The sequence below is a fragment of the Podarcis raffonei genome, chromosome 3, assembly GCF_027172205.1.
Source record: "Podarcis raffonei isolate rPodRaf1 chromosome 3, rPodRaf1.pri, whole genome shotgun sequence".
NCBI classification, from domain to species: domain Eukaryota; kingdom Metazoa; phylum Chordata; class Lepidosauria; order Squamata; family Lacertidae; genus Podarcis; species Podarcis raffonei.
In genome coordinates, this window is record NC_070604.1 from 25,394,674 (window position 1) to 25,407,275 (window position 12,602).

The 12,602-nt window shown below is 46.1% G+C and overlaps 1 protein-coding gene across 6 annotated transcripts in view; it reads right to left on the minus strand.

The window, feature by feature from the left end:
* Nucleotides 1-12,602, minus strand: part of FKBP1B (FKBP prolyl isomerase 1B) — a 51,463-nt gene that overhangs the window by 14,738 nt on the left and 24,123 nt on the right. For 4 of the 6 annotated variants that reach the window (XM_053380868.1, XM_053380869.1, XM_053380865.1 and 1 more), the window contains exon 3: nucleotides 8,199-8,246. The exons of 1 other annotated variant lie outside the window; for it this stretch is intronic. Coding sequence is in view for 1 of the 5 variants with exons in the window: in XM_053380864.1 (XP_053236839.1) it covers nucleotides 8,199-8,246; nucleotides 10,940-10,976 (85 nt within the window). In the remaining 4 variants the exon portion in view is untranslated. Of the gene's footprint in view, nucleotides 1-8,198; nucleotides 8,247-10,939; nucleotides 11,111-12,602 lie in introns of those variants that run through there. One more of the 6 variants, XM_053380864.1, reaches the window with a different exon arrangement.

The following is a 12,602-nucleotide window of genomic DNA, read 5'->3' on the forward strand; positions in this document are numbered from 1 at the left end:
GGGAGGGGGGATCACCCCAGGACTCCCAGCTCCCACAATCCATCATTCTAACCACTACACCACACCATAGACAGAAGTATAATAAAGCCTATTCCTTTTTATTGTTTGTTTAATCCAGGGTTTCCCAAACCTGGGTCTCCAGCTGCTTTTGGACTACAATTCCCATCATCCCCAACCACTGGTCCTGCTAGCCAGGGATGATGGGAGTTGTAGTACAACAACAGCTCAAAACCTATGTTTGGGAAACTCTGGTTAATCTACACTTCACAGAAAAAACGGCAATGAGTAATTTCCACTATCTGCCATGTTGATTGTCCATGCTCAGAACCAAAAAAATGTCCCATTCATTAAAAAAAAAAACCACCCCCACCCCCAAACACGGCTAAGAAAGTGAGAATAACGGCAGGATCAGAACGATTTTGTCTCATTCCTGTTGGCCAGTATTAACTTCCCTTGTTCTACTGACTCAGTAGTTCTGTGTGCCATATTAGCAGCTGTCCATGCTAGCTCTTCAGGATGAGAGACAGATTAATGCACCAGGAGATACTTAATCGCACCAGTAATTATTCACATGTTATCACCTCTGTGACTTATTTCCAATCACACATAGATACATTTCACGCTGTGATATATTTTTCACACATAGGCTGCCCCGATGGAAAGAGCATAAGGGACAGCTGCCAGCTCCACAGCTAGAGAGGCCGTCTGTCTTCTGACAGGGTTCCTGTACACTGAAACAGCTGCACAGACAGGCAGAAGTCCAGCAGGTACAGTTTTACCAGGCAAGGAGACGTAGCGAAAGGGGAATCGGCACCCACTGAACTGTGCCTCGCATGCTGCTGTTCAAGCCACCCTGACAACGTTGCAACCTTATCCACAGCTCACCCCCAGTATCTCAAATGTTACAGCAGCATCAGGACTGATTGCTTAACACTGTCTTTCGCACTTACAATGTCTGATACAGTATCCAGGTCTAAAATAGAACTTGGATGTGATGTGGTTAATCAAACCAAACACAGTTGGTGCAGGGCTGGCCCCAGACATTTTGCTGCCCGGGATGTAATGGCATGTGCTGCTTCTCTCCTCGCCCCCCACCTGCCAGCTCGAGGGGCACAGCACCAAAGGCTTGCCAAGTCATTTGGCACCAGTGGTAGAAAATCCCACATTTCAGGAGTAAAAACACAACTCTTTTATTCATTCATTCATTCATTCATTCATTCATTCATTCATTCAATTTCTATCCTACCCTTCCACCTGAAAGAGCCCAGAGTCACAAATATATTGATGATGATGATGATGATTATAACAGTTATCCCAAAGTGCCCAGGAAGGGTGTACTGTAGCCATCAAATGCCTGGGTAAACAATGATCTTTTTAAATTTATCCTGAAAGTCAATAATGAGACACATGTCACCAGAGAAGACACTCCACAAATGGAGAACTGCCACTGAAAAGCCTGTGTTAAAGGTCAATGTCTGCCAGGCAGCTGCTGGTAGTGCAAGCCTCTAAGATGCCTGATGCTGGGGAAGGCACTCTTTTTATGTAGGTTCCAAGCTATTTAGGGCTTTGTATACTAGTACTAAAAAAAAGTATACTAGTACTAAGGGACGCGGATGGCACTGAGGGTTAAACCACAGCGCCTAGGACTTGCCGATCAGAAGGTCGGTGGTTCAAATCCCCATGACGGGGTGAGCTCCCGTTGCTCGGTCCCTGCTCCTGCCAACCTAGCAGTTTGAAAGCATGCCAGTGCAAGTAGATAAATAGGCACCACTTCGGCAGGAAGGTAAACGGCATTTTCGTGTGCTGCTCTGGTTCACCAGAAGCGGCTTAGTCATGCTGGCTTAGTCGTGCTGGCCACATAACCTGGAAGCTGCCGGCTCCCTTGGCCAATAAAGCAAGATGAGCGCTGCAACCCCAGAGTCGGTCACGACTGGACCTAATGGTCAGGGGTCCCTTTACCTTTATACTAGTACTAACGTTCTGAATTGGACCTCACTGGCAGCCAGTGCAGCTTTCAGGACTGGTGACACAGGTTCCACTGGGCTGCCCCACTTATCATCTGCAAGAGCTGCAGCCTCTGGGCCCTCTTCAAGGGCAGCCCTACATATAGCCAGTAGCCAAGATGGGAGCTCACCAGAGAATGAGCAACTGAGCTATCACAGTACCTGGAGAATCAGCTTAAGTTAGGCATAAGCACTCCTAGTTACAGAAGTCACTTGAGACCCTAATGACAAGTTGGAATCCAGAAGTACTCCCAAAAGTACTTGTTTCTTCAGTGGCGAGCTGCAAACCTTCCAGAACAGGTTGTACACCTTAATTTCTGGACATGGGAATCACCTACCCGCAGTGCTTCTGTCTTATTGGGATTCAGCAGTAATTAATTGGCCCCGATCCAGCCCTTCACTGCTTCCAGACACCTGTGGAACACCTTCACAGTCCCTCCTGATTGTGATGGAATGGAGCTAAAGCTGTGTCATCAGCACATGGGTGGCACTGTGTTCCAAATCCCCAGGTGACAGCTCCCAACTGTTTCATGTAAATTTTAAATAGCTCAGGAGACAGAAGAGACACTTGTGAGACATCAGAGTCCCAAAGCCACTGAGCCGAGCAACAATCTCTGATTACTACTTTCTGGTAGCAATCCTATGCGTAGCAGCAGAATTACAGTAATACGTTACCTCCAGTTTCCACCTCCTTGGGTTGCTCCAGAAGAACACTATGTTCAATGGTGTCAAAAACCACTGAGATGTCAAGGAAAACTAAGAGGTTCACACTACCCTGTTTTACTCCATTTGAAGGTCATTTATAAGGGTGACTAAGGCTGATTCAGCATCCAAACCAGAAAGGATCTTGATAATACACTTCTTCCAGGCATACCTGCAGAACTAAAGTCGGGAGATTCTCCAACTCACCAGATTACTTCAGACAGCTTAGTCAGGGAGGTGGTTGGGCAGTAGGGAAGACAGTATACCAACATGACTTGCCTCCCAGCACCAAGTATAAACCCTCCCATCCAGTTCCCAGATGGACTGACCTCTTGGTGAGAATGATAAAACTTTTATGGGTCACTGCCCAGTCACCTCCACGTCTCTCTAACCTTGACTGAATCTGTACCTTCAGGACACGTAAAATGAGCTGCCTGAGTGGCCACTCCACTCTACCTCATGGTAGGGTTTGGCCCTATGAGAAAAACTTCAGCCTTCACCTTCCATAGAAGACAACTAGATCTAATCTTCACACACACAAAAAAATAGTTTCTTGGTAGCTGATTCAGGCACAAGCATGCTTATAGTTGCAGAAGCTCAATAACATGGCTCACTCACACCTACTATACATCCAGGGTCGGCTCAAGACCACAAAATGCTTCCCTCCACCAGGGAAGAAGGAGTGAGTGATGATCTACATCAGGAACAAGGCGGTAATAAAGATCTACACTGAGAAAGATGCGGGAATAAGGATCTACTTTAGGTACGAGAAGTGGGGGAAGGCCTACTTTGGGGGGAAAGGGTGGGAGAAGACCAAGAGTGCCTCCTGTCCACCAAGAGGCCACTCTAGAGGCAGCATTGATGGGGGGATGCCAAGGAAGAGGCAGATCTGGCCTCCAGGAAGTGTATCACAGCTGTTGCTGACACTGTACCGGGGCGGCAGCCGTGGGCGGGGCATTCCTTGGAGGCTGGATCTGCTGCCACTGTGAATCCTGCCACCCAAGGTGATCACCTCAGCTTCCCTCATGGGTGGGGTCAGCTCTGCATGCATCTCAAGGCAATTTACAAGTATGCCATATAAAGTGGTACCTCAGGTTACATACGCTTCAGGTTACAGACTCCGCTAATCCAGAAATAGTGCTTCAGGTTAAGAACTTTGCTTCAGGATGAGAACAGAAATCGTGCGACGGCGGCAGCGGGAGGCCCATTAGCTAAAGTGGTGATTCAGGTTAAGAACGAACCTCCGGAATGAATTAAGTACTTAACCCGAGGTACCACTGTAACCAGTTTAGAAACAGTACAAAAGACAACTGAAGAGAGGTTGGAAAAACAGTTCTCAATGAACACCTAAGGCAGAGCCCTTTTCATCCAGCTGGAAAAGCTTGTCAAAACAAAAATGTCTTCAACTATTTCCGGGAAATGCAGTGAGTGGATGCCTGTCATATCTCATCAGGGATGCTGCTCCACATGGTTTATCGTGCTGTCTATTTCCCCACCTTCCTACCCTATTATTGGTGGGAGGGGAAATGCTCAACATGACAACGCTGAGACAGGGAAAGTTTTGCTACACTATGATGAGGGAGAGGAAGCCTGAGACGCAGTTGCTGCTCGGAATATTCAGAAAATACTTGGTTAGAATCAGAAGACATTTATGGAGTGAAAGACATGCTACTCTGTACTTAATGCAGTGCAGAAATAACTTACATTATTTCAGGAATACAGAACAGGAACCGGAGGAAAAGAAACCCACAACAGGAGCCAGCGAACAATCAATGAGTGCTCTCACTTACAAAATATTGCCAGAGTTGTCTATTTTGAACAAAATCAATTTAGCCCAAGGTGCCTTTCCATAATGAACCATTCACAGACAGTGGTCTGCAATTACTTTCTTTTTTGGTGGCACAATCAATAAACAGTAACGTTTTCTAATAAAGTTGCCTTCCTTACAATTCCTAATTGGTTGCAATTGATGGGCAATTTTCCCCCATTAAAGTCAATGTCTATGCTTGGTGGCTCCTTTTTTCCAATCTTAAGTGCACCGTCCCATTTCCACATCAGCTTGCAGTAATTCTTTTTAAACTCTGGACAAAAATAGATACAGACTGGGGTGTAACAGGGTAGGGCATGCTTATGTGTGCTCCACCAACACGCACAGGGTCTGGGAACGGAACCACAGCACAAAATGGTAGCTGCCTGTATGTATTTTTATGTATGGTACATTTCTCCCACACATTTTTGTATGCAATTTTGCCTCGTAAATACATTTTTGCACAGAATTTCTAACAACACTTATTTTTGCACAGTATCGAGTAATATACGCTTTTGTGTGTGTGCACCCTTTCCCCTCAAATAAAGATTTGGCATTTTTAATGTTTGGCTGGTTAGCTGCATTGCAAAATTCAGAAAAAATGTGAATTCCTGTCACACTCCCATGGGTGCCAGGAGGTATAAGTCTCTCGCCAAAGCATTCACTAAGGATACCATTGAGGGGGTGCAGTGTAGTGCAGTGCAAAGAAACTGGGGACAAAGACAAGGTTCAAAACATGATCCAGAGACAACCCTCCCAAGATCAGTTAACACAGGGTGTCCCAGCACCACGTAGCTCAGCAATCATAGAAGACTAGGTTTCGGAACGAAAAGCCTTTCCTCCAACAACTGGATGGCTCAAGAGGGAGACCTTTAATACTGCAGTCTCCTAAACTACATCCTAACCTCAGCAGCTGACAATGAAGCAGCTTTGGGGATTATTTACTCACAGGGAGACACCCTCACTCGCAACCCAAGGTCCATAGATGTATACTATGTTGCTGCTCTTTGTCTCAAATCTTTTGGTTTGGGCATTCTCTAGAACTGTGGAGGGTGACAACACCTCTTCCTCTGCTCTTCGGCAGGTCTCCCCAGCACCAGGAGGCCCCTCAAGGAGACCCTTAGCACTGTTTCCAAGGGACCCTGCCTGCTCCTCAACACCCTTGACCTGTGTGGAGTCTGAGCCATCCTTTCAGGACTCAGTGTCTGGTACCAGGTCAGTGCCAGGCTTGGCAATTTCACAGCAGCAATCCCATTCTTACGTGGGTTCAGGGACTACAATTTAGGTGGGCTCAAATGGAATGAATTTCTACTTCATCCGTACTCAGAAGTTCTGCTGCGCCTATGTGTCTTACTATGGAGTTATGTGTGTTTACAGCCAAAGGGTTTTTGAAAAGCACACACTCCATCACCATCAACACAGTTTCCTGTATTGGACTTTATGATTAAAATGGTGGCAAATAACACAAGATACCTAAACATAAAAGAAGAAAAAGGTTATTTATCCAGAAGATTTCTGTGAACTCAAGTATGCTGAATTAACACAGCAAGCTGCTGAATATAAAGGTCACTGGATTAACATGGCAGCAGATTTACAAAAAATCAAGTTGAGTTTTACTTATCCAAGCAATTGTTCACCTGTCAAAGTGTGAGTCACAAAAGAAGGGGTAAAGAGCACCGTGGAACTGAACAATTTCACCCATGCCGCCACATTTCTGTAAAGACATTCAGAGTAATCTGGTTTAAATATGTGGTTAATAATAAATTGGTATCTCTGCATTTTGGGTTGGTTTCCCTGCCCCACTTTAAGGAAATTCTAATATGGTAGCCATGTAGCCTGAAGTCTTCTAGTCTGCTCCTTCTTTCCATTACCAGAATGGTGATAAATATATCATCATAGTCATCTCAAGGGAGAGTTATTTTTTGCCACTTCTTGCAAGTTTCTGCCAGTTATTGCAATTATATTAATGGCCACAGCAGCCAAGTTTAGCTCACTTTACAGTGGTTCCCAGAATCAAGAAAAAAGCCGGCTAAAAAGGGATTATAGGATCATAGTACAAGAGTTGGGTCTTTGTATAACTCCATCAGTAATGACATCTCAGCATCACACACATACTATTCTCCAGCTATGTCAGAAGCGAGGCACCTCCTCCCAGATCATCAGAACTTCTGCTGCATGGAGACAGCACTCAGATACCTTTTTGGAGAGCAGTTCTTACTCTTTACTAACTCTGAACGAACCCAGTAAATACAACAATAATCTATGGATCATTTCTAAATCCCGATTTCATTCTGTGCTGAGTCAGTGATTTTGGTAATAAGAGCAAACAGTTAAAGGCACACAATGTAAAAATGGAGGGAGGGGGGGGCTCACCTACTTAAAAAAAACCCAATTTCATTAAGAACCTAACAACTTGAGGTTGTTAAAATGAAGAAGCAATGCTTAAAAATACTTCTCTTTATGTCAACATTTGTCAAACGCGAGATATGGTTTGCAGTGGCTTTACATGACAGAATTCCTGTTCTTCTCTTAGTGACATGGTCATTTTCAGTTGTCTCACAAGGACACACTTGCAGAATTGGGCTTCAGAACTGAGCAAACTTCACCACCGTCGTATTGTCTTCTGCCAAGTAATGTTCCACAAGATCTTTCTGCGAAGCAACTGTCTGGGGGTGGGGTGCTTTTCTCTGTGTGCCACATTATAATAGCAGAACCCCCCCCCCCAATCATCTGGATCTACCTACGGTTTTGAATTTTGCACCTTTTTCCAGAAAAACCACCGGCGTACATTCAGCACAATGCAGCTTCCTGTTTTCTGCCATTGCAACAATCACAGCTCACAACAACACATACAGAGCCTGCGTGCAAACAGCTGTATGTGCATGATGGCCACTCCTCATAGAAAAGCCAGCTCTTACTTAGTGCTGCAACACTATCAGCAGCAGTAACAGAGGTGAGGACAGACAAAGGCGGCTCTGCAATCTCTGTGGGCTACTACCTGCACACACACCGTCCCCCAGGCACACACATTAAAATTGCCCTACCCACTAACATGACACTCCACTTCTTCATGCTGATTTTCTTTTAACACTCTGCTTCTTCAGACTGCCTCAACCCACCCCAGATTCTTGGGTTCCACCCTTTTTAATGCTGGGCTCTGCCCTGTAGCCTATGGTCGTTTGAAAGCGAGTCCCATATTTCAGGTTGGGATTACAGGTGAGTCCCAGCTCTTAGTAAGCTGAAGACCACTGCACCCGAACACTGACAGGCTTTCTAGCTGCTCTCCACAAATAACATCATAAGTGTTCAGTATGTACTGAGCAGTAGAGGAAATGGTAAAAAACAGCAAGGCAGGAGTGGAGTCATTTGTGCTGTACTGAAGAAAGAAAGCTTCTGCTTTGATTCTGTAGCGATGACAACATGAATAGCTAGACTACAACCTCTGGTCCTTTTTATGAAATGGGTGGGGAGATGGAGAGAAAAGCTAGAAGGGTCAGGGTACTTCTTTTAGTATAATAACCTGAGCAACAATTATCCGAATTCATGTAGCATTTTGAATAAACTGAATGCCATTATACAAAGATGTAGGACATCATGAATCAGTATGGAGAAATGAATATGGTTGGACTGCAAACGGAAAATAACAATCTGAAAACACAAAATGGTCTATTCATAATGGAACTCACCTGTATAATGGACCACACATGTCTGGCCTTTCTTTGGAAATGTCCTTCCTGTTTAAAAACATGAACAAACGCATACGTTAAAAATGCTGTTGAACATCCTTTTAGAAAAGTGGATGTTTAAAAAGAGTCAAAGCAGAATAAACTCATTCATATCAAAACCTACATTAAATACAAGATAAAATGGAAATTGAATAATTTGGGTTTTCTGTGTTAAAAACACCGACCAGTGTAAGAAAACAAAGGTGTAGAGGCAGAGATGGTGTCATGTAGTGTGAATGACATTGTAATCACATACCTGTAGCTTATGCTAGTCTCACCCTCCCAGAGAGTGGCTTATATGTGCCATTTAGAAAGAAGGGGGAACAGATTTCAATTTTCAGTGACCATCAATTTAAACAATACAATTGGGATCATTCTTTTACTACTGTGTTTTTTTAATTAAATGACAACCATGCCTAAAGAGGGCCCACAAATATGATTTCAAAGAGCAGTGACCAAAAGCTTGATTTCGGCCAGCTTCTAGTTTGCTTCATCACAGGACCATTTTCAACAAAGTTATCAGTGACATGGGGAGGCAAACAGCAGAAGAATGTGCCTCATACTGGGATCATGATGCCTTCCACGTTGTCCCTGTAAAATGTTGAGCATCTGGTCCACAGGGGATACACTTACCGTACTTTGTATCGGCTACCTTGAGAACAAAAGAGCAGCCCTGCTCATTCAGAGCAAAGACCTAGAATAATAGAATTTTAGAGTTGGAAGGGGATCCGAGTGTTATCTAGTCCCCTGCAATGTAGAAATATTTTGCCCAGCATAGAACCGGAAGATATTTCAAAAAGTTCCAAAGTTGTTGAGCAAAAATAAATAAATTGGAGCTATTTTTTCAGGTAAATCATCAGAAATGACACTGCCGACATGACTTGCCATGCGTCCAGATTTCCCCGGACATTTTTAGCGATTTCTGCAACAGACACTGTTACCAAATGCAGTATTCCGGCTATGTCCAGGAAATTCCAGAGGTATGGCAACCCTACTTGAACCCACAATCCTGAGATTAAGAGTCTCATGCTCTACTGACTGAGCTATCTAGTCAAGCATCCTTTTCCCATGGTGGCCAATCAGATGTCTCAGGCACTTACTCACCTGCCAAAATCTGTAGACTATTGTCCACAGTAATTATATTCACCAGTCAGGGGCTGTAAATCTGGTGAAACAGAAGAGTTATGCCTGGCTGAACACGCTGTAACCATTTTAGAATGAGCAGAGCATTTGAGGTTTTACAGGATTCTTCCTCTGTGCTGTGAGCTGGGCTAAACTGCCATCATTCTATTGTATGTTCTCAAACCAAGCTGCACCCACAACGAAGACTTCTTCAAAGTCAATGTTTGGCTAATGACTAAGTGGCACACATTTCCTCCATGGCAAAAAGCTATCTCCACTTCATGGCAAAAAGCTATCTCCACATGTTACTGTCAGCCACAAAACCCTGCTAAATCCCATTCACTGGTCACCCCCACCCCGTAAAAACAGGAGTTCTTTGCTTTGCTAGCTCTGCAGTTGCAGCAGCGGTCTCTTCAATAAGAGCCTTCTCCAGGTTTTCACAGAGGAGCAAGCCTGAAGCCTTGTCTTTCTCCTGAATGGAGAGGCTCACATTTTAAACAGGGAAGTACAGCGTACTATAATTTGCTCTTGTTACTAAATTACTTCACTGCGCTTGGATTTATGCAGCTGTCAGCAAATGCCATTTAAATATCCCTAATCGCTTGTGGCTGCCGATGCTGCTGCCGAAGAAGCAGAAGACTGCAGCCCACCGATCCACAGAGCCCTCTGGGCATTTTCCCTCATTATGTTGCTCAGGACAGGCACCCTCCACTATATTCTAAGCCAGGGAGTCTCAAGTTTCCCCCCACCCGACAGCAGGAAAACACCGCTCCCATCCCCCACCATATATATATGTAGGTATATTTGCATTTAGCATTTTTTCCACGCATTTTGCATTTTAAAATTCCTGTTCCGAACATCCTGTAGGTTCCACTTTCTCCGATCCTCCCTGATTCAATCTCCTGAGACAGCCAGAGAAAGAGACAGTCACCTACCCATTCAGCCCTCTGACCTCAAATATCCCTCTGAAATGATAGGAAATCCGATCCCTTCGTCAGCCGCAGATGAGCTGAAATATACTTTACAAGCTTGGCAAGGTGGACAAGAGTGATGGCCAAGGCAGGAGAGAGCCAAAGAACCACAGGGTACTGACCAGGGTGTGGAGAGCAGGAGGACGCGCTGCACCTCAAATAAGGTACCCAGAAACCCTGAACACGCACCTGCATTGCACTGAGCTGGCCCTCAACAGCTCCGTCGGTGGAGCCTGAAGCTCTTAAATCTCAGAGTCGTGGGTTCGAGTCCCATGGTGGGCAAAAGATTCCTGCATTGCAGGGGGCTGGACTAGATGATCGTTGGGGTCCCTTCCAACTGGACAATTCCAGAACCGACGTTGCTCCACCGTTACCAGGAGCACCCCTACTTGGTACCATTCCCTGGCCAAAAAAACTCCCCTTCCAGTTCATTCATCGCCTTCTCCCAACCAAATCTCTCCTCTTCTGAGCAGCCAGAGGCTTCACCACCACCACCACCACCCTCCTTTCCCCCATAGGCACCCAGCTCCGCCTGCAGCTGCTTTGCCCTGCCGCCCCTCTCTTCCCCGCGCCCCTCAGCCCGAACCCGCAGCGAGGGGGGCACCGCACCGTCTCCCGGCGTGATGGTCTCCACTTCCACCCCCATGGCCGCCGTGCTCCCGACCCGGCGCGCTCCCGCTTGGCAACCTGCTCCCCGCACCACGCGCCACCGTCCTCCTCGGCAGGTCCCGGCTTAGCTAGACCCTCCAGCCGGCGCATAGCTCCCCGCCCCTCTCCGCAGCTGACGGACAAGCGCCTCCGGAGCTGCCCATCAGCCCACCCGGCCAATGGAAAAGTGGGGAGGGGGCTGCAGGCGCCGCCGTCGCCCAATCCCCCCGCGAGGTGGCGGAGGGGAAGGCAGGGCGAAAAGCCTCCCGTGGGGAGGAGCTGGGCGGCGGAGTAAGAGGGCGGGGGACCGCACTGCAAAAAGATTAGACCGGCAGGCAGGGCGCGCAGCTTGCGGAATGAATGCAGTCCTGTTTCCTTGCGGGAAGCAGGCGCTGCTCCTTTGGCAGCGCAGAGCCCGGCTTGCCAAACGCGTGCGGGAAACGGCTCCGCATTTTAAGTGGAGGTTGGGTGGCCGCATGTCATGTGAGATCCCTGCATTGCAGGGGGTTGGGCTAGATGATCCTCGGGATCCCTTCTAACTCTGTGAGCCTATGATTCCAATTTAGGGCTTTAATGCACTTTTTTAAAAACTTTACTTTGCTCAGTTCCATGCTGAGTATCAAGCACCGTTTCAGAGGCAGAGCGCTAAGGCAGGAAGCTACTCCTATTAAGAGGCTGGTTTTCCTCAAGGGCCCCATCTCCCCATATGAACCAACCCAGACCCTGCGATCTTCCTCGTGTGCTTCCTCCACAAGAGTTCTGGAGTGGTAAAACAAGAATGGCCATTTTCTGCAGTGTCCCCCCTCCCCTGTGAAATACTCTCTCCAAGGAGGCTCACCTGACACCTACATTAAATATATTTAGGCGCCAGGTGAAAACAGTTCTCTTCAACCAGGCATTTGGCTGATTAACATTCTGTGGGCTTTAAAATGTGTGAATGGGGCAGGGAGGGGTTATTGGTTTGGTTTGTGTTATGTACTGAGTTGAATAGGATCCAAAATGCAGCAATCTGACTGGCAAAATATTCCTACATTGCAGGGGACAATAGGATTCAGAATGCAGCAGTCGGATTGGTCCTAGAAAAATAGGATTCAGAATGCAGCATTCAGATTGGTCTTAGAACAATAGGATCCAGAATGCAGCAGTTGGTTTGGTCCACAGGAGCCACCCAATCCAGCTCCAGTGAATCTGTAACCTGGTTGGCCTACAGGAGAATCCCACAATTAGCCAATCACATGGGGCCCATTGTGTAAATAATGTATATAATGCAGACATTCTGGGGGAACTTCCATTCCTCCTCACCACTATGAGCTGAATAAAGGGCATGAAATCCACTCTCGACTCTGAGTATATTTCAGTTTGCTTTTGTTTTATTATGTATTTTGTGTTTCCATTCTGTATTTTTATGTTGTGGACTGCCCTGTGATCTTTGGATGAAGGGCGCTATACAAATTTTAAAAATAAATAAAAATACCACAGAGTAAGGATCCAGGCCTACCAAACGGAATTGAAAAAGCTGCAACCGCGAGACTCGTTTCCAGAGAAACCCTCTCTGCCTGCAGCCTCAGGAAATAAAGCAACAAGGACCCTGCAGCTATCATTATACTGGACAAGAATAGAAATG